The 27904-nt window shown below is 35.8% G+C and overlaps 1 protein-coding gene across 3 annotated transcripts; it reads left to right on the top strand.

The window, feature by feature from the left end:
- Positions 1–4076: 4076 nt before the first annotated feature.
- PDLIM3 (PDZ and LIM domain 3) lies at positions 4077–27426 on the top strand. Of its 3 annotated transcripts, none has more exons than XM_082282106.1 (8): positions 4077–4320; positions 9525–9676; positions 11156–11240; positions 16411–16598; positions 20330–20593; positions 23166–23293; positions 24454–24565; positions 25451–27426. In XM_082282106.1, the coding sequence occupies exons 1-8, from the start codon at positions 4228–4230 to the stop codon at positions 25638–25640; spliced, it is 1212 nt and encodes a 403-aa protein (XP_082138232.1). In that variant the 5' UTR covers positions 4077–4227; the 3' UTR covers positions 25641–27426. The 3 variants fall into 3 exon arrangements, with proteins under 3 accessions (XP_082138232.1, XP_082138230.1, XP_082138231.1); XM_082282104.1 differs by lacking the exon at positions 16411–16598 and adding an exon at positions 17038–17105 and having other exon boundaries at positions 4079–4320; XM_082282105.1 differs by lacking the exons at positions 16411–16598; positions 20330–20593 and adding an exon at positions 17038–17105 and having other exon boundaries at positions 4079–4320.
- Positions 27427–27904: the final 478 nt, after the last annotated feature.

Below are 27904 nucleotides of genomic sequence, written 5' to 3'. Positions count from 1 at the left end.
ACTAAAAAAAATTACTTTCCACTTACTAGCTTGTTAATTTAGAACAGATCTTTAATGTGGGCTTTTAAAGGATCTAAGACACCTACTCCTCACTTGCTGAGCAGGAAGCTTCTTGAAAAAAATTGAGGTTTAAGTCTTCAGTTCCTGCAATATTCATGGAATAAATTTACCACCTTTGAAAGTTAAATCATTGGGGGGGAAAAAAAAAAAAACAAACTTTCCTGGCTTCCTGAACCTGCACACAAAAATTTAAGAAAATGCTTATCAGTTGCAGTTTGCTACTCAGAACCTAAACAGCAAAGTACCAAAGTCATGTGAAAATGATAACCAAAAGTTCAAAATGAGAGGTCAGTTGACCTAAATCACTGCTTCCAGGAAGGAGTTGTAGGAATGTCCTTCTCCACCTCACATGTATTTCCAGCCTAGGAATTTCTAATGCCTGGGAGAGGGGTACGGTACAAGAACCCCACTTCTCCCTTCTTTGCCAGAGCCATGAGAAGAATAACAGAGCTGCTTGTCACACCACCTAGGAAAAACAGGAAAAACTTGCCAGGAAAAACTAAGGGTACTGCTAATTTGTCAGACATCCACTAACCAAAAACTGATAAGAAAAGCTCACCAGTATGCAAATTATTAATCATTCCTGTTCCCTAACAATGCCATTAGGAAAAACTACAATCTGTATGTAATCAGTCTTATTGCTTTGGGAACTCTTTTAAAATAAGTCATATTTATTATAAAAAGACTTCCCATGAGTTTTGAAACAGAAAACAGGCTGTGCAGTTCGGAACACTCTGACCTTTCACCTCTGGACAGCCAGTTTCAGTACATGCTATTCCACATGTGCAAGTGATTTTCTGGCTCCATTTAGCATCCTAGCCTGTTACTATCTAAACTTCACAAACGGTGGCCTAGTCCAATATAGTTTATTATGATATAGACTAAGCTCCAAAGTAAGACAGGAGGTTTATGACTTAAAATGCAGACTCTGAAGTGTTTGGGGTTTTTTGTTTGTTTCTGCCTGTACCAGGGTTTATTCTGTTTCTGCAGCCTGAAACAGAGCACTCCATGAGTTTACAGAAGGATGAATAGGTTTTAAACATTTGCTCCTTAAAACTTTTTTCTTCAACACTCAGCCTGCCAAGTTGTCAGGAAAACAACATTTTCTTCCATCAAGACAGGGACATACTGAGAGACAAATTAGAAATTACATCCAAAAATATTCTGATGTGAGGTAAGAAGCATGGCGTTTACTAGCAACACGGAAAACAATGCCATGCCGTGGGCACAGGAGTTTGATTGTCCAAAGCTAGATAGGTGGCTTGGTGTGCAATGATGGATTTGTGCACCATGCTACTATTCCAATGCCTAACTTGTGACCCCAGATCCCAAATCTAAAAGAGGTGAGTGACAAAGGAATTTCACACAGCTTCCCCCTCCCTTCAATTTTTGGGGGAGGAGGTGGGTGGAAAAGAGTAGTTGCACTCTTTCAGATTGCATTGGCTAGAAAAATGACATTTGGAACAAAAATCAAATGAAATATCAACCTGGAAAGCAAAATTCTGCTTCAAACATTTGGGTAGTCATACTATAAAACAAAAGACTTCATTATGATTCTGAGGAGGCTAGTTTATACATAAATTCATAGCACAGCCATCAAATTCAGAGAGTGTATATTTGCAGGTAAAAAAAGGTGTAATGCCAATGATCTTACAGTACAACAAAACAAGAAAATCTATTAAAAATACTTGTTTTCTTATATGAAAGCTTCAATAGTGCAAAGAAAAGAAAAAGGAAATAGCACACTGCTTTGTATTTACAAAAATCTTTTTTCATAGCTACAACTATTACGACAGAAAATATGATGCCCTAGAATCAGAGAGACAAAAAGAAAATGTTCTTTAGTTTACTGAAAGGAATATACCTTTGTCAAGTGGATAAAAGACTCTGGGTTCAATCAAGCTCAGCTGGGCATTTTGGTCTAGTATGTAAAAACAGAAGTGCTCTAGGTAGATAAACCAAAAAAAAAGTACACATACTATGTAAATGGGTGAAGGACTTTCTCAAAAGCAGCCACTGAAAAGGAACTGGGAAACAGCCTTATGTGGCAAGCATCAAGTCAGTATTGCCTGACTTGATTTTTTTATTGTTTAATTTACTTGATTTTATTATTTTTCTTTCCCCTCTCTAATTACAAAGAGGGAAGGAAAAAAAAAAAAAAGCTGCATCTAGGGAACATCAATAAAACAGGATCTAGCAATTGCTCTCCAGAGCAACAGCACCTTGGAGAGCAAGTCACCCTTCCAGTAAATCAGGCAGAAAAAAATTATTCCTTGAGCAAGAGGTCAGCATCATATATGCATATGATTTCCACTGAAACTGGGAGCAATCACCTGCCTAGAAAAAGGTTAAACCTACCCTGCCCTTACATATATCTATGAAGATTTGTAAGGCCATATGAGCAAATCTCAGTATAGTATAGAAACATGAACAAGTTTTACAGACACTTAAGCAATCCCAAACTTGGGTTTCTTAAAAAAAATTAACAACAACCAAATAAAAAACTCCACACCCAAAAAGTAAGCCTGCACATTAATATATAAATCGGTAACTTAATAATGGTAATTCGAAAGGAATCTCTCCAGTGAACAAGTTATACAAGCACAACTTTTGACTTTGGAAACTCAGAGCTTGATTATACTGTTTGACCTGACACTGAAATTTTTATATTTCAAAATTATTTTCTACTAAAGTGCATTGCAGGATTCAATATTTGAGATTTCCAGCTTTCAGAGAAAAAAAAAATGCAAATTGCGCACAAAAGAGCTCTTTAAATGAGTACATCTAGCATGTTATTCATTCCCAGCTACAAATCAAAACACACTACAGGATTCACTAGGAAAAGAGGAGCAAAAAAAGAGTACCAAACATGCAAGGCATTTTCACTCAAAACAGATAATCAGGAAAGAGGAGAAAAGGTAAGAAACTGAAGTACTACTTGGTGATAAATTCTGACCTTGAACACACACAATGTAATCAGGATGAACCATATAGTAGCAATACATTGAAGGCATGTACTGAACCAATCTCAAAACACGTTAGGACATACCAGAGTATATACACTACTCATAAGGAATGAGAGGATTTTTTTCCTCAACTTCAAAATATACAAAAGTATTTGAGCTACCAAGACTGAGATACCACTGACCTAAACACCTGCCTTATTTCTTTAAATGTGCCTATCTTCCTTCACATTCCTAATGTAAGCTGTGCCCCCACCAGCTGACTGTCACCCCGCAAGCTCTTTGTGATACAGATATCCTTTCTGATGGTTCACTTTGAAAGAGTCACCACTATGTGTTTCGTTCTGATCAGGATGTGAATTAAACTTTAATAATAGAGGATATCTTTGAAATATTCTTGACAAGAACATAGTTTTAAAAAACTCTGATGAACACTACTATCTACTAGCAAGCCACAAATAAAGGACAACTACCTTAAAAAACTTAAGATTTCTACAAAGGAAAAAAGACATCATCATCTAATACCACATTTCTCTTCCTCAGTATGAGAAATATGTATGACATCAGTCCAGATTTTTCAAGGCATTAGGACTGGTGCATGCCATGGTCTCAAGTGACTATCTAAAAAATGCAGCTGAAGGGCTGGGAGGACATTTTAATGCAATAAACTATTACATTACAAATAAGACAAGATGTGAAACAAGACCTTGAGAGGGAAATCCCCTTATTAATATTTCTGTTTACATGAACCAGAGTCATGTACCAAGCCAAAGCACTGCATTGCATAGCTGAATCAAACACCAGCAACATAATTGGCATGATATCAAGCGAGCAACAAGGTTGCTTTAAACCAGAACGACGCTGCATCCTGAAGCTTACTGATTATCAGGCTGAGGGGGACGCTAAAGCAGCAGATAAGGTTGATGCATTTGTTGTAAACTTTCCAGCATTCAAGCTTTATTTGTCCGAGTTTGATACTCCCCTCTGTGGGTGGAGAAGCCGAGGGACTGGCTGACGTCACCCAAAGCGTAGGGATAAAGTGCAGTGCCCACAGCTTTGGAATGAGTAAAACTTCTTAGGAGGTGTAAAAGGTCGGCTGCCCTGTCCGGCAGGTGCTCTGCTAACAGCACCCCTCCTCCTGCAGCTCAACTCCTCAAACAGACCCAAGGAAAAAAGAACTGTAACCAAGGAAAATCTGCCCACAATGCCACAAAACGTTATTCTCCAAGGACCGTCGCCCTGGGGATTCAGGCTCTCAGGAGGAATAGATTTTAACCAACCCTTAATCATAACCAGGGTATGTACTCTTTCCATTTGCTTTCTATTTATTCCATTTAATAGTTGCTGTAGATTTTTGTCCTTTACTTTTGTGGAGTTCAGAGACGCAGACAAAGCTGTGAGCAGATTAAAAGGTAGCTGCTAGTTCTGAGGAGAGCCAGCTGAATACTAAGAGTTTTTGCTAGTTTTGTGTGACATGTTTCTTGATTGGTGTAAGAGACTAACTGCACTTCTACTTATGTCTCAAAATTAAAGTGCCTTGGCAGCAAAAAAACTCTGGCATGATTTCCCAGGCTTTCAAAATTGCATTTAAACCTACTAAATGCAAGACCTCACTTTTAAGCTTTCCACAACTAGCCTCTCTGATCACTGAGGGAGAAGACTGCTTGGCAGCAGCTCCTAATGTCTGGCAGTTTGTGCTTTGCAGATTAATCTGACTATTATTTAATTATATCGAGTTCTGTTTATTGCCAGCAAAGGCAACAATACCTGTTTTTACATATCTAGTGCTTTTCACTTTTATGAATGTTAAATGACTGAGTTATTAGAAAGTTATCCTGTCCTGCATATGAAAGAGAGTTATTTGCTGGGTTTTGCCATATTTAGAAACTGAAAGTTTACCTTACCCCCCTCCCCCAATAAATGGCAAGAATTTGAGCCTTCAGTCACTTCCATGGATTTTGAGATATTAGTTGCAATTTAAAAAACCAGTTATTCAATCAATGTAGCATACAACACACTGTCAACTGCCGTGCATCTACAGACGTGGATCTACTCAAAAGACAGGATACATATTTCATTAATTTCTATGTTTTGAAAATTTTGTTCAATGCACATCTGGCTAGAATTCATTCTCCTTATATTTCTGCTGTTTTGCAGGACCTTAGACACACCAAATGTGTGTTCCATGAGCCTCCAAATCACTATGCTTTTTTGTTTGGTTTCTTTTCTTTTTTTTTTTAAAAAAAACCTTACACTGTGACTCACTATATACACTATGCCTGGTATTGAGTAAACGTCAAAAGCCTTGAAGGATGGATATCACTAGTGATGTCTTGCACTAAATATGCTTCCAAACAAGAATCAGTAGAGAGTTTAAGGATGATCTTTTCACATATTAACTAGTAAAAAGTAACTTAGTCATTCATTCCAGATTTATAAAAGCATAAAACATTTTATGTATTTTAAATAGAAGTTAATCAAAATATTATTATTTGACTGAATGTAACTATATAACAAATACTCATAGACTATAGCAAAGCCTTTGGAGAAACAGGAGACAAAAACATTGTATTAAAAAAAAATCTCTGGATGTTTTGGGGCCTTCATTGCCTTTTATGGGCCTCTAAAAGAAAAATAGTTTCCATTATCTCTAATGAAAAATATTTTAGCAGTGTCTGGTTTGTATTTTCTTTGTGTTTAGATTAAGTGCAATGAAGTTTAAAACTGCAATAACAAAGGATGTTACTATAAATACAACTTTCTAAAGAATACATTACTTTGCAGTTGACTCATACCTACCAAATGCATCACAAGACATAAGCCATTGGTTTCTGGCATGTTACAGAAATGTTCAAAATCACATTTCAAGTGGTACAATGAAATATATATATATATGAAGAAAACAAGGTACATTTGCTTAGCTCAGGTTTAGGAATATGAACAGTAAATTTGTTTAAAAGAGTATTTTTGTTGCCACAGCATGCATTCAGAAGAGTCCCTCAATAAGGATTCATGAAATACCCCTTGAAAAATAGAGAACATTTCATAAGATTCACAAGTCTTGCCTCTTGGGGCCTAGGTGTTCCTTTTGTAAAAGATATCATAAGCAGCCCGTTCACATTAGGCTTAACTATCCTGACAAGAAAAAACTAAACAATAAATAGAAATTATTTTAAAATACATTCTGAATAAAATAATTGGGCAGGTGTTAAGACTGGCTGGCCATGTCCTTGTTCAACAAGAGACAGCTTTTATCAGGACTTATCAAGAGAGATAGACGATGTAAGAGACCATTATCCACCTGTCTAAAGAACAGATGTCACTTCAAAGGTCAAATTGCTCTGTTGTTTTGACTGTTTCAAGCAAATGCAAAAACTACAGACCGTGATCGCTGGGAGAGAGGAAGAACAGGAGGGGACTAAAAATTGACATATTCAAATTCTATTAGGGTCAGAAAAAATTAATTAACTATAAATACTGAAAACATTGAAATCCTTGGAACTTTGCAAAGATGCAAAGAAATTGCATTAATGAAGCTGATTACAGGAGCCATTGAAACTTGTGCAGTTTGGAGAGAATGGTAAAATATTATCAACTCTAGATTTAAGTTCTATTTAATTTTATAGACATTTACCAATCACAATGCAAGTATTCATATTAATTCAATTTTATGTTTAGCCACTCCATCTGTAGACATTCATAGCTCTCCTCAGAAAACACAGAGCCTGAAATATTTATGATGCTGTAACGTGATAAGCTTTACAAGTCTATTATCAGATGCAGAGAGGTTTTCTTCAAAGTTTCATTAGAGACATTGACCCTCACACAGTTAAATAGTTAGTCCACAACAACATCTGAATGATCAACACATATTCTTGTATTTATCCAAATCCAGGATACCCAGGATACATGAGTAACAGGAACACCATGCAGACATGACCTGAAGAGCAAGGCAAAAATTCTCCCAAAGCGACAGTAGAATCCACCTCATGAAGCCACAGTGAGCAAACAACAAACACTACAGTCATAACACAATTCTAAGTGTCCAAAATATACACTTAATGTGTCACTAGTAAGTCCTTAAGAAGAGTATCACTTACATTATTGAGGTACCGACAATATCAATATCATACCCATGATATCTTGCACTGCACAACATGGTCCCTTTCTATAAAATTTAGTCTGCAGGGCAGGTGCCTTCTCTGCACCCTATCAGGCCTGGGTACATAGAGCTCAGCACCCCAATCAAGGTGTTAAGGCCCAAGAGACACAACTCAGAAGCTTGGCAATAATCAATTCAGCCAAGGAATAGGAAATACAGACTCCCTTTCCATCCTTGCTCCCACCAAATGATGGTAAACCCATCCAAAAGTGTAAGTGGTATCACAGCAGCTGCTGACAATTTAAAAAACCTAAGGGATTTAGCAGCAGCACAGAACAGGGCATGTTCTTCTAGCAGTACAGCTGCAGGAGAATGTACTGTGCTAGACAGATATGCTACTTTACAAGGCAGGATCATTATCTCAGTGCTTTGCTGCAGTATGTCACAGGTACAGCAGATGATTTTTTGTGACATGTAAAAAACATAATCTGCAGAGTAACCTCTATAAGGGTTATAAAAGCTAACTTACTCTTGAGAGGGAACCAAGAATGGCTGGGTTTGCCCAGCTAGGTATTAGAGCATCAACAGTCACGTTGAAACACAAGGAATTCTGCTGCAGTTTGTCACTGCAGACATATTCACAACATGCTAAGCCAAGTCAGGAGCAATTCCACATTGAAGGGAGAAGAACGATCATGCACCTCTAGCCCCTGTCTTATTATAGTGGTATAAGCAGTCTCAGTGTTGATCATTTACACTTGTAGCTGTTGAAGGTCGAGAAGCAGACAATTTTTGAGATTTCAGACTTAGAATTTATGAACAACTTCCTTGATTAATATTCAAACAGATTATTCAGGCACCTTAACACTTTGTTAAGCACAGAATACACTAGACCATTCTTTTGAAGGGCTAGGCTGTAAAAGCCTGCAGCTGGCTACAAGCACCCACGTGGAAAGTTTGCCTGACTTGATAATAACAAATGCATTGCAGTTTGTCACAGTGACATAAAAAATAAGTTTACATGCTGGAATGAAGAAAAAGATATCACAAAACAATCTCTTTGATCATTCAGACCTACCTAATGGAGATGGAAAGAGGAGAGAACTACTCCCTTTCACTGATTTTTGCCATTATTTCACTACTAATACAGTGCAACTCATATCAAAAAGAATTTCTATTTGGCTTTTATGTTGACAGCAGCGTCCCCTTCAGAGACAAGTCTGCCAGCTTCACCAAAGTTGGGGTTCAGAACATGCTGGAAGTACTGGGCAGCTTACTCTCTTCCTTTCCTGGAAAACTGTGAAACACCACAGCTGAAGAATGTCTCCATAGCATGTTTTCCAGTTGAGACAACATGTGCTTTCGCTGTAGCAGAACCCATAGTGAGAAAAATTCTCTCCAATAGTTTTTTTCATTTAAGACATGCCACAGACAAAAGAACTGCTTTTGGAAGCAAGACTATATTGGCATTTTTCTCCTTCACACTGGGATTCATTTACCTACAAATAAGCAGCTAATGTTACTTTGCATCACTCAGCTTGTCCCTTCTGCTGTTTGAGAGCTGAATTTCAGAAGCTTTATGTGCTACATGCATCAATTTCATGTTGCTGTCTAGGTAATCAAGAGTTGCCTAAAATGGCAATACACACATAAGGGACCGAAATCCCACTCAGTGACCTAAGACCTGTTGTGCATGTGGTATGTGTAAGTGCAGTGGCAGGAGAAGTCACCTTTTGCAAACAGAGGCCTGCAATTCTAGAACAAGCTTCAGTAGCATCTGAGGTCATGGCCTCTCTACAATAGTTATTTTAAAGCAAAATTATGTTGCATATCAATTATTTTAACATCCATACAGAAGTTTTTCAACTAGACAAAAAAAAACAAAAAGAAAAAGCAAGCATAGGAAGATAAGCTTAGGGCTATTTCTATGAATGTCACAGATGGTGGTACATTTACATAAGGTATAAATTGCACCTCAGACCACCAAGAAGGATCAGGGCCACTGTCACTTAAATGCCATGGGACTTAAAGCTAAGCACTTTAAGGAGTTCAGCAACACAATTTAACAGTTCTTTTCTTCTGCTGGTGTTAAGGGGAAAATACAGCTCTTTTTCAAGCAAATTATATAATGGCAGTTAAGGAAGAAGATTTAAAGAAAAGTTACAGTAATTACAGAAATCAGAGTGGAAACTAATGCAGAAGTGTGAAGATAATTTCTATCTAATTTGGAGTTATGATGAATAAAACATTTATGTGGTTACCTCACAATAGAGCTACAGAGCCTCTGGCAAAGTATCTCCCCCCTCCAACAGGAAATAGGGAAGTGTGGTGAAGGTTATTTTCTCTATCAATTTTCAGGCATGTATGGTGATTAAGCAGTTACATTTTGATCTTTTCAGATTACACCTGGAAGCAAGGCTTCAGCTGCCAACCTGTGCCCTGGTGATGTTATTGTAGCTATTGATGGTCTAGGCACAGAGAACATGACACATAATGATGCCCAGGAGAGAATTAAAGCAGCTACACATCAGCTTTGTTTGAAAATAGAGAGGTACGTGTACATGTCTGCCTATTTCTGAAAGAAGATACTACTCAATCAACAGTACAATTATTATATAGTGTAACTATTTAGAATATTTTGAAGTTCACAAGATTCTTAAAATTATAAGCAACCAGACCTACCTCTTAAACTCCAGATCAAGCAAGACTCCCCAGAACTCTCTGTAGGCACAAAAAACCAGCTTCCCTCAGGTTACTCACAAGGTAATTCTGCTGACTGCACAAGTCCTCTGTTTACTGTCAGTAAGCAAGCAGTCCTTCATGTTGTCGGGAAATAATAAAATCCGCATTTAATGTCAGTTGTTCAGTGACCTCTGTGCTCTAACACTCCCTCAGCCACAGGTGCTTATCATTGCCTCCTTCTCCCAGCCACACATAAAGCTGCTACTGTATCATCCCACCCAGGGAAAACAACATCGTGTCAGACTTTGATGGGGGGGTGACAAAGGAGGGAGTTTAAAGCCAATCAATCTCTTTGGTCACAACATATTAAGCCTAATACAGGATTCTCAAAGCAATGTTCAAAACAAAACTGAGAAACTCTGTCTTACCCAAACTGCAGTAATCCAGAAACTTTTGTATTCACTTCTCTCAGCTAGAGCCCGGAAGAGAAACAACCTGCAGCTTCACATCTCCAGCTGAGTTTTCTCAGCCTGTAATCAGAATCGCTTAGCACACTCTTTCAGCTGTCTCCAAAATTGACAGGCCTAAGTGACCTGAGGCTCTCAAGGAGGCACAGCTCTTTATTGTAGTTGACCATGATATTTCTTTGAAAATACACAAAGTGTTTCTTTTTTTTTTTTAACGAGTGTTGTTGAATTACTAGACAACACGTCACGGTGAAAAATTCCTTCTGTTAATTCAAGGTTCGTTACTATTATGCTACTTTAAAATTAGCTGCCACATTTCACTTTGTCAATGAAAACAGAACTGTAACTGATATTTTCATGTTTACTTCTGCCTACGGGACTGAAAGAATCATCTATACAACTTCAATTTCCCCTTGCACATACTTTGCATACCTAGATTGCACTTCTACTTTGAAAAGCAGGCTTTAAGTGGAAATTATGGTCTTTAAAGGAAAAGCAGTTGATGTTTACGATTATTGCTAATATATTCAATTATTCATACAAAATATTCATAAAAAACATTCATTCTATGAACCATTAAAAAAAATAAAATAAAAAGTTTGGTCAGCTCAGGTCAGAAAGGCACTAATTTCCCTTTCCATTTGAGTTTGGTAACTATTAACAACCTATTTCCCATTGTTAATAGCATACATAATTTTTTTTAAAGTAGGTACATTTTACATTTATTATTTACATATCACTGAAGTATTTTTATGTCAAAACACTAAAAAAGCGTAGAAAAAACTTGCAGATTTCTAAGTTGCATTATATGTTATGGGGACATACACAACTCTATAGGAATTCAAATTATTTCAATTCTGCCTTTCCTTCTTTCCTTCTAGGGCAGGAACTAAATTATGGTCCCCACAAGTTTCAGAAGATGGCAGAGCACATCCCTTCAAGATAAATTTGGAAGCTGAACCTCAGGTATGAACTGTAAAAAGTACCTAACCATTTCCATTTGCTTTTTTACACTCCAAATAATCTCCCTTGTGGTCATTAAAATTCTTTAACTAGAGCTTCATCCATAATTCGCCAGTTTAAGCTAATAGGAACCACCATGATTATGCCATATAGGAACACCGTTTTATCTGACTCAATGTTTTTGATTTTTCAGCTATAACCAAAACAAAACATTAAGAAGCTGCAACACATTCTCATTTTTCTTTAAGAGTCTCCATATTGCCATAGTTTTATTATGGAAGTAAAATATGTTATTTTATTCTGATAAAGTTTAAGTTGCTTTAACTCTTTTAGAGATTCTTCGTCATATGAGGAAATTCTTCAATCAGGAATAAAGCACCTAAGTGATGAACTCATCAGATCACAAAATTCATTTTGATGTAACAGTCAGTTAAACACAGAGGTCCATAAATGCTGGATCTCTTTACCTCCATACATTTTTATACCATGCCACAGAACTGAAATTTACAAATTTACACAGGACCCATATACTGGTCAATAAGCAAATCTCTCACCACTTCTGACTAGGAAAGTCTTGATCATTGTATATGACCAAAGCAAATCCAATCCATCGACAGCCATCTCTCTTTTCAAACTCAAACTCAAAAAAAAAAAGGTACTGTGGGTCAAAGTCTTCATATTGCCAACAGTTAATTAGCTAGCTACTTCTTACAACTAGTCCTTTATTTCTTTGTCATTCCTCCTTAACCTACATGAACATTTGCTGTTATCTCAAGAGCAAGGAGGGAAGAATATTCTCCTGATCCTGGAAGGCCAGGAGATATAAAAAAAAAAAAGCAAAGCAAATATGTCAAAGTATTTATTCTGTCATCCCCTAGAAAAAAACAATATAAGTGCAGATTCCACTTCAATAACTCCCGTGCAATAAATACTTCCACCAATTCTGTTTTCATGGAGACGCTCCCAAACATGAATACAGCATTTCAGTGTTGCATTTCTCTATCTTCTTTCTGATCTAAAACTTGCATTAAGTCATACAGCAAACTCCATCAGAAATAATATAGCCTCTTCAGCAGTGGGAATACTATAGAGAAGAAACAAAACTATTTTAAATGCATATTCTTGTGGAAGAGCTAGGACACACATTAAATGACTAGCAGTGAAACAAATTCACTAAAAAAGCTACAGAGAAAACCATGCAGGCACACATGACACAAGAGTAATCCCTCTGCATGAAAGCTGCATTCCTAAAAAGGACAGTTCCTTAAAAATAGATCACAAGATTTCACTAAGTGCTATTTGGCAGCCTATTGAAAAGCAGCCTCCACTGGGCAATCAGAAAACTGATTTCTCGTAGATTAAACAGCCAGCCTTTTCATTCAGTATACCTCTTTTTTGTTCCTAGGAAATTCAGCAGTACTGAGTATATTTAATAGATAGTAGGCACCAGAAAAGTAGCAATGCTTGCAAACAAATATGCTAAACTATTCCTGGAATGTTTTACATTTTAGATTAAATTCTTCCATCCAAGTATCCATCACTCCCTGTGGAAAAGGAAATACACATAGCCTATTTTTCTACAATTGCTGTAATTTAAATTTTACAGCCTATTTAGTCAAAGCATGAGACCCAGCAGCATGTATACCAGTAGAGAAAACAATAAAAAGTTTCTTGAATCTCAGATGACAAATTTTTGCACAACTACAACCTGTGCTGTCCAAGTCTTATAAGAGTTTGCTGAATTCTAACAATAAATACAGGCACTGAAACCCAGATGAATAGAGAAAAATCCAAAAGCAGTAATTTGTTACTTCAAATGTAAAACTCTTTTACCGAGAAGTGTTGCATGCATTTACTGGTGTGCAGAAATGGAAAACCACTGAGTTCTATTTCTTCTATTTGTATAATAACCAGAATTATTCAAAAGATCATAGATCTTAAAAATGTATAAGACTTTTTCACTCTTGTCAAATAGACATTTCAAAATTCACTAAGGAAGTTAAGAGAAATCAGTTATTTAAAATACATTATAAGCCAACTAAGTAATAATAACAAGAGACAACTTACACAATCTTCTTAATAAGTATGTAATTTAAGTTTGTAAGCTAATAAAAGAAAGCTACAAATGAATGTAAACCCTATTTTAAATTGTTCAGCAATGTGGCCAAATATTTGGCCAAAGAATGCTTACTTCAGCTTCAGTGAATGAAAATCATTCTACAGATACTTGGAGATGGCTATGTGAAACCTGTGAAACAATTAAATACTGTGCCTACTTAGAGCTATGGAACAAGGAACCTTCACACTGTAGCAAAGTTCTGTATCAGCCTGAGAATCTCCCAAGAGCCGTTTGGAGACTCATACAGGCAATTGTCAGAGCACAATGAAAGCTCTCACTATTTCTAAATCTGAGAAGAGGAAACTGAGGCAACAATTCTAACTTACAGCAATTAGCAGCTGACTGAGAGTCACTCTTGAAAGCTACACACATAAAAAACAGCTACCCTGATTTTGTTAGTCTGGAGGAACCTAGAGTGTTACGGATAAATAATAGGAAATAACAGACCACTTGAAGAATCACTAATACAATCCCATTGTATTCTGAATAAAAGTAATTTAGAACATAAGGTTCTCAATTAATATAATTAGAAAACAAAACCATCAAAATGGCAAATTGTATCATAAAATTATTTTTTAAATGCTTTCCGCTATATTGTCAAAGAATACAATGACTTGTAAATGTTTTCTGTTACAATCCGTTTAACCTCATTGAAAATAATTTTGTATTCATTACCACAGTTTCTTGAATTGTTTTTATTTGAACTTTTCTTTTTCACTTCTACCTTTGCCTTTGAACATTTCATTCAGTGAGACTAGACTTTTGGCCATGAAGGAGATTATACATTCCTGGGAGATATATTATGCACATAGATAAGTATAAAAATCTAAGAAAAACACAATACGTTGTTCTAAGAAATAAGTTTATAGTCTATTACCATTTATAATCAACTTTTGAAACACTATAATTGTGCTGGGCTAGTTTTGAGGACCTACCTCTCTTTATAACAGCATTCAAAGATAAAGATCTTAGTCACATGACACCTCCAAAATGTACACACTTGTGTTCTGTCACAGCAATTAACCCAAGGAATGCCATCATATGGGCTGTGATGGATGCATTTCTCCAGGCTTTTGGGGCTACATTATTTCTATTCCTGATGCATGTATCAATGCAAAAATGTAGCTAGCCCTGCAAAAAAAAATCAGTCAGTTGGAAAAAAAAATTAGTAAATTAAGTACTGTAATTCTCAAATATTCCTAATTAGAAATTTCAACAACTTCCAGTTCTCATTTAGCTTTTGAACTTAAAGAAGACTTTTCACAGATTCAATGAGATCAAATAAACACAAGAGCTGGACTATTTTTGCTGCTGTATGTTCTGTCACTGACATTTTGTATGAATAGATGAATTATAAAGAAAACAGAATTTAAGTCTAACTAACTGCAAATACTTGTTTCGTAACTGTTACATTGCAAACATGCTGCTATGGTGCCACATCTTCTGTTCTGTTCATTTCTCTATGAGAAATGAAAAAGGGGGATGAAATTACAATGTCCTCAGTTGTTTTGTTTGTTTTGTATCATACATGGATTTGAATCAATTTCAAATACTCTGACATTAATCTCTTTCATGATAGCCATAATCCTAAACACTATTAGATTATTTCCATTTACTAATACATTCTGTTAACTGCAACTCAGTTCTATTAGACAGAAAGAAGGAATTGCAAGTAAAACCTTCGTGCTCGTTTATCTGATTGTTGCTTTCAGTAGCCTCTTAAAGTGCAATGCTGCTAAACATTTTCATTTAATAAAACTGCTTTTTACTGTTTGCATTTTCTGGTTGCATATTCTATATATCCATGACTTTTCTTTAGTCTAATCCAAAATATATTTTGGAAACTGTTGTACAACAGTCATACTCAAAAACAAAGCCAAATTGGAGAACTGGAAAAGATTTCTATGAAAATTGAAGTATTAATGACCTATGCTATCTTAATATTGAAAGTTCGAGTCTCTAAAGAAAAGACCAATTCAGGTTGTAGAAACCTATTTGTCAGAAACAAAAGCTTTTTATTCCATAAAGATGGAAGTTCAAATGCTCTCACAGCACTGTTTCCAAAGAGTGCCACTTGCCATAAGGATGAGGGAATGGACTTCAGCAGTTAATGTTCTTCACCCGCTAGGATAAAAGGAAAAAAACCCTCGGCAGATGTCGACATTAATTTTTTTCTAAGTATCCATTTCTGAGGCTTAAGAGTGGGCTTGAGCTGGAAGGGCCTCAAAGGACACTATAATAAATACGCAGAATACAAATAAGTGAATGCAGTCAGAAGTCTTTATCATTTCTGGCCAACCACTACAGAAAGACATTTTAAGTTATCTGAAAGGCCATCAGAGATTTTATTTCCAGACCTTATCCCTTTGAATTCCACAAACCGAGGAAATTACCTTGGCCAATGACAAAAAAAAGTATGGCAGAATATAGGCACATAGGCATAATGATTTCAAATTTAGCCACTTCTGGGGTTTACTTATTTATTATGATTTCACATTAAATTATAGAGCAGTGCAATTTTTGATACACAGATATACTTTAAAGATGAAATACATTCAGAAGAATATCCTCAATCTGATGTATGTTCAAGACTTTATTTCAGTTAAAAGAAGCATTTAAAATTATGTGTTTTCTAGGCAAGACATTTACAATAAAATCACACTTTTGGAAGTCCCTCTATCAGTACGTGATGAAAATGCAGAAGCTAGAGACTAGCACTAAAGGAAAGCAATTAAGATAAGCATACATTAAGTGTTTTAAAAGAAAAATGTAAACAGTGTCAAATCTAGTGAACAATATGAAAGGTCTCTCTAATATTCATCCCTCCCTTTTATTCTAAGCCTTCTGCTTGCCTGGAGGCAGGAAAATAATGTGTGTGGCTCAAGTAATACATATAAAATTCATGGAAAAATATAATATGCTTGCACCAGTTAAAAATAACAGTTGCAAAAGTAAAAATGCAGAGATTAACAATACCGGTGGTGTCAGTTTTACTCATTGCTAGCTTTGGTGTGCATTGTAGCTCTGTGTGTTTTGTCTGCCTATCATGTACAGGAATTCAAGCCTATTGGTACGGCTCACAACAGAAGGGCCCAGCCTTTTGTTGCAGCAGCAAATATTGATGACAAAAGACAGGTAGTGAGCTCCTCCTATAATTCTCCAATTGGGCTCTATTCATCTGGCAATATTCAAGATGCACTTCATGGACAACTGAGGGGTCTCATTCCTAACTCATCGCAAAAGTGAGTATCAGTATTTACTTATAATACATGGTCATTTGTGGTGTATCATTATCTGTTCTGTTTTCAATTTAAAAGTCCAGCTCTTGCTGTTTTTTCTGAGAATGAGATTATTTATTATCCAAAAAAAGGGCGATCAAGGAAACATTTTTTTCCAGGACTGAGAACTATCCTTTCAGCTTTCTAGCAGCAATGCTGCAGGTAGCTAAAGTTTGCCCTCTACATTGGGCTGCAACACTACCCTCCAACCTTTCCTCCTGTAACTGCACTTTACTCCGAATGTTTCTGAACACTGCAGTGATTGTAATTTGAGCACCAGGAATGAACAAACTAAACATGGTTACTTCATGGTTAAAATTTGTAAACTTTGTTAGCTGCTTTTTAACTAGAAATGAGCATTTGTAGGTCAAAGAAAGCTATTTTATCTTTTTTTTCTTTACAGGATATCAACTACTTTGAACACAAGCATAATATTCGGCCCAAACCTTTCATAATCTCAGGCCGAAGCAGGTTATAAACTTTGAGTGCTGTGCTGGATTTGATGCATGGTGTTATTTTTTTTAATGGATGGTACTCACCATTGATGTTAATTAAGATTTCTGATGCATTTGAAATTTACTTATAGTACTAGACAGCCTAATGCTGAAATTAAAAGCAAACAAACAAAAAGAATTAAATGGTTGACTTTAAGAGTCCCAGCTTGAAATTCAAATTTCTATTTCCGAAAGAAAGTAGATCTACATTCCATCTCAGTTATACTGATGAGAGTCTGAAGTAACTGTAGCCATGATTCAGTTTACAGCGTAGCACCAGATACTGCACACTTACAGACCTTTGGCACTGTGAACTTCTTCTGTCCAAATGCAATGTAATTTGTTGACTTGCTAAACAAAAGATAGCTACATATTACGTATCTGTTGCATATTACATATATGTTATATATTACATATAAATAAAAGACAGCTAAAGATAGAGAGTTATAAGCTAGGCCATCCAGAGATTTCAAATTTGCATTTCAGGAGAACTCTTTCCAGGGGGCAACCTAGTGCTGAGCTAAAAATAAGAAAACTGATGCCACAGATATGTAAAGCTTCAATGCAGAAACTCTTATATATCTACATCCATCATTTTAGTGTAATAATCCTCTGTCTTAACTGGTGATGAAATTCCTTACTACTGTTTTCATTATTACAGAGGAGATAAAAACAATGTAAACTCTGTGGCTAAAAACACCAGGAAGCTTCAAAAGGACCTGAGGGATGAAATATCTTGAGATGTGATCCTTTATCCTTTCTAGCAGTAGCAGTTTTTGCTAGTGGAATTAGTGTTCTACATTTAATTCTGAAAATCAAAAATGCCTGCATTTTAGTTATACTAATTTAAGTCTGAAAAATGAGAGCAGAAAAACAGGATGATAAATTATTCCATCGTACAAAGGACAATCTCATATGGATCATCAGTTTTCAGAGATGCTTTATATTTGTCAGTCACCTAACTCTAAATATGGTCTCATCTTGCAAACAAGAACTATCAATGTAGAACACCACCACAGTGGAGAAAAGCTGCTCAAGGACAAAACAGTCCTTAGAAAACATCCCTGGCCCCTAACTGCAGACAGCACTTACATACTGTACCAACACTGGCTTTGGGACCACTAGGAACCATGAAAATGTTGAAGTAGATGGCCATTTACCAGCATTCAAGACAAAGCAAAAAATACCCTGACAACAATGCAGGAACTTTAAGAACTTCAGTTGGGCAAGGTCTGTCCAGTGTTCTGGCACTGGGGAGGTCTGCACTTGAAAATTGCAGAATCTCTGACACAGGGTGTTACATCTACAAAACCTTGGTTGTCACAGTTTGTCTGCTACTTTTCCATCAGTTTGACTTAATCCACTGCTAAATACAGACAAAAAAACCCCCGCCACCTTGGCTCTAAATATCCCTTTAAGACAGACAGCTGATAGTAAATAGGACTTTGACTAAAAGAAGAGATGATTGTGGACTGTGGGTTTTAGCTTATGGATTGGACATTGGACAGAATTTTGGACTCCACTCCGGTGAAACTAACTGGAAATTGCATTTAATATATAATATATTTTATTTATTTACCTATAATTTATTCTGTTTTAATAGTACTTTGGCTTCACACAGCGAGAGGAGGAGTTGTGCTTTTTCTAGTCTTTTCCTGCTACTTTCCATTTACTAACACTGTTAGCACTGACAAAACTTATTCTACTGCAGGATTTAAAGGTGGTATTGTTTCTTGTAAAAGAAAATACTGCAAACATGTATGTTGGCTGTGTGAATTTTTTGGCTGTCTCATGCTTTGTGATGATGCACAACTGTATTTGCATTAAGGCTTACCTACAATTTCTGGAATGCTTTTGTTTGACATGTCTTTGATGAAAAAGTATATCTTTCCCTTTAAAATTTTGAGAAAGTGGTCCTGCACAAATTCCACTCTGAGTCAAAGGGAGAATTTTGGTTTGTCAACTCCACCTGAGAGTAGCTACTGGACAGAGTTCTGTACTATCAAACTGGGAAACAGAGCATTGTCCCAGGTTTGCACAGCTTGGAATGAACTAAACACAACCCTGATATCAGGTTGGAGGACAGAGATGAAGCATTTATTGTCCCACAGCTCAGAATATCACATAAATGGTAACCAATGTCTGTAGAAAGATTTGGTTATGTGCTGTTACACAGAAACAGCAAAGAAATATCCTGTAACAAAGAAAGCCTCTGAAGTACTATAGAGAGATGATTGAAGTGTTCAAAATAGTGATACTGAAAAAGACTTCAGGTCTAATGTTCACATTCTTTTGCTAATCTTTTTCCAGATATGTTGAATTGGTGTACGGTAACTTCACTTAAATAACATCAAGCAACATTAATATTTTTTAAAAGTTTACATGTTATTTTTTGTATATAAATAATATGTAAAGTCTACTTCAGAAGCAGTAAAATTAATTATCTGAATATGTACCCATTGTACTTGTGAAGGACCACTTTACATTCTACTGGAAACACTGTAATTTAGAAAAGCAAAAGTAATCCTGGGTGTTTTAGTAACTTTTTTTCTTTGCAATGATCAACAAGTTTTTTTTTTTTAATTGTTAAACTAGTTTTAAAAGATTAATAAGTATCTTACTCTAGAATTTAAGGAAATCTAGGAAATGTCACATTCATTATTTTACACTACTTCACAGTAGCTTTTTGGCAGGGGAGTGAGATGATTGTGAGGTATAGAACTGGAATGATGTGTCTAGGATTCCAGTGCTGCAGGTGTTTATCCTGTCTCTGACATGGACAACTCACATAAACTTTGTCTGCTACCCTATTTACAGATTATAAGAATTACTCACTTAGAACAAAGAATTTTAGGGAGGCTTAATTATTCCTCAATAAAACCTAGCATTAAAAATGTAAAATAATGTTATATTCTGAATTATTTCATCTATCAAAGAATTTTTACTGTCTTCAAAGAAAATGCATACCAGAATTTTAAGGACTGCTTTACAGCTGGCCTTGATACTTTTTACAGGAAATCTATTTTCAATGGCTACACATACTTTTGCTTTTCTCCACTTTCTGTACTTTTGACTTTTTTGAGCCTGTTCCATTCATGCTTTTCAGCCCTGTTAACATCACCGTATCGCTGTACTTTTGTCTCTGTTCTCTATAATCCAACGCACACTGCACACTTTCCTGCGCTCTGGCCATTAACACAGTGGATGCAGCACTCCTTCGGGGCTGGATTGCGGCAGTGGGCGCAGTACCCCCTCTTCAATTAGCACGGTCAGCTCCATCTGCCCCACCGAGCTGAAGGCAGTATCTAAGATGGCCCCTAATGTCCCCCTGGAAATGGAGCTTCCCGGTGTCAAGATTGTACACGCTCAGTTTAACACACCTATGCAGTTGTACTCAGATGACAATATCATGGAAACACTGCAAGGCCAAGTTTCTACAGCTCTGGGGGAAACACCTGTCATAAGGTAATTAGAGCAGTATCTATAATATTTATGAATACACAAATTTAAAATACATCAAAAATCATGAGCTTTAATTTTCTACGAAAAAAGGGGGAAAGGGTTCGAGAGAAACTAAGTAATTTAAAACCATTCAATATTTTTACTAAAATACTAGCAATTTCTGGGTTTTAACTCAAAGTATTAAAGGAGCCCTCCAGAACATAAAAATAAGTATTTAATAGGTAATAATCTTAGAATTGCAGCTAAAAAATAAAAAATGATAATACTACCTGGACTATTACCTGACTGACCACTCCAAATCAAGATTCTGATTCCCTCCAAAATTCAAAACTGTTACTATAATAATTATTTATCTAATAATGATTTAATAATTCCCTCTTCTTAATAACTAATAAAATAATAATAAATAAAATTTATTTCCACTGTTGAAATTCAGGTCAGGAAGATTAAGAAATTTCATAGATGGTTGTAGTGTTCTAGATACTTAACTCCCATTCTAGACAACTCATTCAGTACAACTAGCTCTCATCCAAAAAGAGACAGAATTTACTGTAGGCCTACAAATCCATGTCTGACTTACAAATTTTGTCCATTGCACAACTAAAAGTCAGGTAGGAACCTTACATATATGGATAACAATTATGATTATACAATAAAAAGTTTTAAAGCACTATTCATTATTTTCAGGAGACAATTCATCATTCAAGCTGCTTTATCTTTACTTTTGCATAATAGTAGCCTATTTTCCTGTTTTAAAACAGTACTTAAGTTAATAATTCATAATATGTATGGTATAAACTAAAGCTGATTACTAATATTTTAAATAAGCAATAATCACTGGCACCAATGAGCCTTCTTCAGCACCTTGACTGCTACTAACCAAAAAACCCATATTTATATAAAAGTATTTAGGTTCATCCTATTTGATGAAAAGAAAACTAGTTCATGAAGTCTTTGCAGAGTGAAGTTACTCTAGTGCTTGAATATTTATGCTCAACCAGAACAATTCTAGAACAATAAAAGAAAAATCTGCTGGTTCATTATTGTGAACTACTGGATTAAGCCCAAAGCAATCAGATTTCACACTGCCTGTGACATCACCAATTTGAGAACCTACTCTCTACGCAGGTTTGAAATGTCTCTTGCTGTGGGATGGTTTTCACTGTGTATGCATGAACAAATGTAAGATGACACATTAGTGCTGGGTTTATTGCCTTCTGTATGTAATTGCATTATCACTTGTTTTATATTTAGAAATATTTTAGTGAAGAGGAGAGAATTCAGGGGTTTAATTAAACATTGCCAAGAATTGTAAAAACTAAGCTACTCCTATTTATTAAAAGCTTCTGACAAGACAATAAACTGATACTTTTTTAACCAGCTTAAAGGTGGCTCAAAGAAATCTACTGATTGATGAAGATCAAAAAATTCACATAAGCAACAGGGGTCACTGTCCAACTGCTGCTGCTCTTACTGGGCCATTAGGCAGTTTGGATGCTATGCTGGGAAAAAAACTGAACCACTTAAAGCAAAACCCAGTCTAATTCTTTGTGGACAATAGCCAGTTGCAACAGGAAATTTAAACTGGACATTTGTGCGTGCAGCTGTAAGATAACAGACTTCATCAAAGTAAATTTGGATGTTTCTAATTATCCCCAGTAGATGTTTGAAATTTGCAGATGCCACATATTCAGTCTAACTCCTGTCAGTGCATGTAGTCCTCTACTCTTCCTCTTGACTATTTAGGATGTCATTTATCATGAAAAATTCAAAATATTCAGCACAGTTTAAAATGCCATGAAATATTCTCATTAAAGTCTTTGTCTCACAGGTCATTTGAGAGTCAGCCTTCAACTGCTGTTTGGACAATAAGTTACTTTATATGTTTAGCATAAAATTGTCATTGGAAAAGAAAGCCATGTCACAATTTTATTAAATTAAGAAAGAGAACTTCTGTTTGTCAGCATTCACCTTGCAATGTTTCCTATTATGCAATACTTATTCCATTCCTTTTTGTCATCTGCATAAGTTAAATAAATAACAATTATCTTAGCCAAATAATCACTTTATTACCTAGTGATCAAGCTGATTTAGAAATCATATTCTCCCAAAAGATTTGACTGGTTAGGTTTTGGCTGACCTACCTTTACATAGTAAAGGCATGAGCTGTGATTTTAACAACATTCTTGAGGGCAGCTGCTACAAAAAGGGAACTTCTGGATACCATAGCAAAGAGCACCTGGTAATACAGCACACGATTACAGGAATGAAACTTTGAGATTAAAGGGCATATTCTCAAATGCCAGTAGGGCCAAAACAGTAATTATGGAAATACATTAATGAGTTTCTAGATTTATTTTTGTAACAATTGCACTGATTTAATGTTTTTCAGCACTTTTTAGATCCAAAGGAGGCTATATAAAGCAGTGCTACCTGGAAGAAAGAGTTTTTCAGTAATTGTAGGCACATTGTCTTTATGTTTGTTTCCTGAATCATACTCTATGCCTGGTAGAACTGTTGCTTTAAAGTTATGTTTGATAAACTGTTTTATCTGCTCTTCCTCCCTTTAATACAGTGACCCATCTCCCAGCTCAGTGCCTCAGTCTGACGTGTACAAGATGCTGCACACCAACCAGGAGGAGCCCAGTCAGCCGCGCCAATCTGGCTCCTTTAAGGTGCTCCAGAATTTAGTCTCCGAGGAAGGTGGTTAAAAACAACATATTCTACCTGTTCAAATCATTTAAAAATGTTTGTGGGAGGGGGGAATCTGAGAAGAAAACACGAGAGATTAGAGATACAAGAATTTTTGAAAGCCCAGATTATTCTGGACCTTATAGCTACCACACCAGTCTCCTGCCATTTCCCCTCCTTTCTTGTACTGTCAGCAGCCTCCTCTGTGAATACAATGCAGGTGCTGATAACATTTTCCAGAATCTCTTCTCAGATTTTAAGATCTTTAATATACAAAGTTGGCTTTAACTGAACGACAAAAAGTTTTATCTGAGAGAATTTTTGGGACAAGCTGCTTATACTCATGACACCAAGAAAGAAAATGCTCTCTTCCACATTGAGGAAAAGAGGAATTTAGACCAACTCCTGAAATCCCCTTAAAACCTATTCCCTCTTCATTCTAAATAAAAACTGATGAGGGCAGTCATATTTCCTTCAAATAAAGAAGTTTGGAAAATAAAATTATTAAAGGCTGCAAGTTTGTCATATTTACAGTAAGCATAAGAGTAAAATACAACTAAATTTAACTAAAAGGTAAATATTTTAAATTTTAATGTTTATATGTCAATATTTACTAGAGAAGTCAATATTTACTAGAGAAGGAATAAACACTTCTAATTGTCTACATATATATCATTGTGGGATTTTACTTAGCACTTTCTTAGCATTTTGCTTAGCATTTTGCTATTATTTTGTATTCATATCATGTTACTAATCTTTCCAATTTGTTGTACAGTTAGTTATATAAATGAGAAGCTTTCTAACAATAGGTCTTGATTATGTTATGTTTCTGTGTTAAAGCCCAATCCTCCTCCCTCTCTGCTACATCCAAGACCTACCATCAGAGAATTTGGTGATGTCCATGAGGCAGAGAGCACTGCATATACAATCTTTTTTGTACTTGCTTTTTGGCTACAGCTACACAATATTTCTCCTGATTCCAAAGAGGTGGACTCTGGCCTACTAAACTTTTCTAGTGAGAGTGCATTGTTTGTTCATATAAGTGAAAGCCTGTAAATACATCCAGAAGTATATGTACATCACAGAAAGTACAGAAAAGTGTAGATAAGTACTTAATTGCATCAGATGTTTTTATATTAGCCTGTACATAACAGGATTGTTTTGTTTCTCAGATGGGCGCCCTGTGGGAACAAGAAGTGTGAAAGCACCTGTAACGAAAATGCCTAGTGCCATGTCTGGTGCCCAGAAAGTGCCACTGTGTGACAAATGTGGGAGTGGGATTCTGTAAGTTGTTTCTTTTTAGTTTTAGAAATCCCCAGCTCAAGCACACCTCATCCTCAAACACCACTGCAAACTACAGAAGTGCGTTCCCATAATGCTTCTAGAGAACAGAGATATAAAAATATATTGTTCTAAATGTCAAATTATAACCTGTACCTTCAACAATTTCAATACAGATTATTTTAGTTTTGACAACGTACCATCGAGGTTTTAACTGAGATTTCTCAGGACCTTTTGCAAGTCAACCATTAACACATATGTAATGAAACCAGCTGTTGTCTGTGCTATGCTGTGTCAGGCTGTGAATTCTCAAAAACTTCTTGTTAATGCAAAGCATCCTTATCCCAACCCAGTGGGAGTATCCAGAAAGCTCTGTAGACCTATTTTAAAACGATCAGATTTCTACCTGACTAACATCACTAACTTCAGCAAAGAACACAGATAATGATGAACTGAGAGAACACAAACACAAAGAAAAAGCAATGTGGCTTTGAAACTCATTTTGTCACCCTCTTTATAGGTCAGGCTGTACTTTCTGTCTTGTAACCAAACTAACATGTTTCTTCAAACTCTTGATTTTCCAATGCTCTATGTGATCAACTACAGCATTTTATGTCACCTATTCAAACTCAGCATCCAACATTAAATTATATAGTAGTTTCTAAAACCACAAGATGAACAGCTGTAAAGACTTAAAGCAAATACCTAGAACATACTTTGTATCACAGAATCATAGAATGGTCTGAGTTGGAATGGACATTAAAGATCATCTAGTTCCAACCTCCCTGCCATGGGGCCTTCTACTAGACCAGGTTGCTGCAGTTTCTCTTCTCATTTTAAATTCATATGAATTAACTGGGGCTTTTTCTTCTCATTGTTTCCATTTAGAGGGACAGTGGTGAAGGCACGTGATAAATACCGGCATCCAGAGTGCTTTGTGTGCTCTGACTGCGATCTCAACCTGAAACAAAAAGGCTACTTCTTTGTGGAGGGCCAACTGTACTGTGAAGCGCACGCACGCGCCCGCATGAGGCCACCAGAGGGATACGAAACAGTTACGGTTTACCCAAAATGCTAGTCTTAGCTTAACACACAAATATATGCATGCACACAAAAAGCCTTTACCAGCTTAGAACTGCAGTACAAGTGTCAGGACTTCTGGCTAAATCCAAAGTAGCAGCTTTTAAACCTTTCCCTGTGGGATTCTGAGAGAGGCAGAAGTCCTTATTAGCCAGCAATAGCATATTATACCAGCAAAATTCTGCTAAAATATTGTTTTTGAAACTGTCAATATAACTCAAGGAAGTATATACTAAACCAGATCTCCTGGAATACAAAAATGAGACGGCTGAGGTATTACGTGAATGCTACAGCTTATACAGAAGTGCTGTAATCTAGACATAATTCTTACCATAAATTAAGTATTTGTGCAAATATCAACACCATCAAAGTCTTACAGGCTGGGCCGCTACAAATGAGAAACTTGACGGATCGTTAGAAAAGCAGCTATTTTACACAGATAGTACCAAACAAGCAGTTGTTCATGTCTGCTATTTTTCAACTAGCGTTAATGTACACCCCAAACATGTTTTGCTTACTTTACTCTGAATTTGGGGTTATATTGCCTTAATTTTCTGACACAGCAACTGTGATAAAGAATAAATGTCAAGTCACACAATAAAATGGTTAGTATAATAAAGACTGGTTAGTATGAAGCAAAGCAAAAGTTCTATGTTGTCTTAATGATTTTGCAATGATACCAACTTCCTTATCACTTTGCAGGAAATTATTCTGAGGCATGCACACACATAAATTGTTTTCTTATGAAAAAGAACCTCACAGTCTAATAGGAATTCATTGTGAATTGAGAGTGAAAGCAAATTTTAAAACCTTTCTGCAGAAAATTATACTGGATTTTTGTATCTCCATCTTTTCAATTTCCGTAATAGAAACAATGGGGAAATATAATCACAATACCTTCATTGCTCGTAAATTAAAGCTTGGAAAATTTTAAAAATAAACTTGAATTAAAATATGCAAAGGCAAGGTCTTTTATTAAAAAAAAAAAGCTGGTAAAGTCCTAAAGAATAAAAAACCAAAAAGCTGAAAGAATGCAGGTTTGTAATCAATTTCTGAAACTTGTCAAAGACTACGTTGAATTCTGGTAGGTGCCAGCTACATAAACACACCCAAAGGGCAAACTAAACTTAGCATTTTTAGAAAATATCAAAACAAGTCATAATTTCTTTATTGGGGTATTTTGAACTCACTTTAAAGTAGAAAAATCAACAAAATTTAAATCAAGTCCAAAAGACTAGCAAAAAAATAACCCAGTGACAAACAATCTTACATACTTTTCCCATTCTATAATGTAAGAAGCCTATAATGCAAGTAGAATATGGAATCAAAAGAAGTTACACATACTTTAAATATTTTAAAAATTCACGAGTCCCAAAGACTGAAATACAATGTCCACATATGCAAAGACTTTTCAAAATGTCTTAAAGTATTATTTCAGAATTCAAAAGTTTTAAAAATGCATGTGTCACTACATTTATTACTTACTTTTCTACATCAAAAGCAGGGATAAAAAAAGTGTTGCACCCTTTTCAAGGTTAGTTCCTAAGTTATTTTTGGGCACAAAAACATAATTCTGCTCCTCAGGTATCATGGAGACTATGTGTAGTATTAATATTTTTCCATTGATAAAGCCCATAAATCTGAAAATCCTTTTGAAAATAAGAGTGCACATAATGATTATTTTTACAAACTTAAAATGTCATTGGTCTTTTAAAATGTGTGTTTACTGTTCATGTCTTTGTGGAGTAACCAAAGGTAAAAATAAATTGACTACATATGATAAATATTCTGTGTTTCTTTTCATCTGGTATGGAAAATGAGAAAGTGTGAGTGTCAGGTGACTTGACAATAACTGACAGAGCAGTATGCTTCCGATTGATCAAATCCCTGGCAAGAAGGAAAGACAATTTTTATATTAGGCATTTGAATACACATCCAGGGCTTTCTAAAGCAGAACAAGATCATGTGCTTTCAAAACTAAAGACTCAAAACTGCTCTCTTTAACACACTAAACATACCAATTATAAATGTGGGGAACTCTTGGAAATGCAGATACAAGAACTGCTAGGTTGCAGGGAAGTCACAGAACAGGACCTGATGCTAAAACCTTGGGGTAAGTTCAGTGGTATTGCATCATCATGTAGTGCTATTTTGGGAGGTTTGAAGTTAGATGTGGCTTTGATAGAATTAGAAGGTAAGCCTATGTATTTGCAATTACTGACCTACATGAAAACCTGTGCAACAATATAACCACAACTTTCA

This window comes from Coloeus monedula, assembly GCF_965178545.1.
Source record: "Coloeus monedula genome assembly, chromosome: 5".
In the NCBI taxonomy this organism is placed as follows: domain Eukaryota; kingdom Metazoa; phylum Chordata; class Aves; order Passeriformes; family Corvidae; genus Coloeus; species Coloeus monedula.
This window is presented reverse-complemented; position numbering and strand designations above follow the sequence as displayed.

Coding starts and splice junctions, on each gene's coding strand:
- PDLIM3 (XM_082282106.1), top strand. CDS start 4,228: ATGCCACAAAACGTTATTCTCCAAGGACCGTCGCCCTGGGGATTCAGG. Junction 9,677..11,155: donor CTTTGTTTGAAAATAGAGAG/GTACGTGTACAT, acceptor CTTTCCTTCTAG/GGCAGGAACTAAATTATGGT. Junction 24,566..25,450: donor AAATGTGGGAGTGGGATTCT/GTAAGTTGTTTC, acceptor GTTTCCATTTAG/AGGGACAGTGGTGAAGGCAC.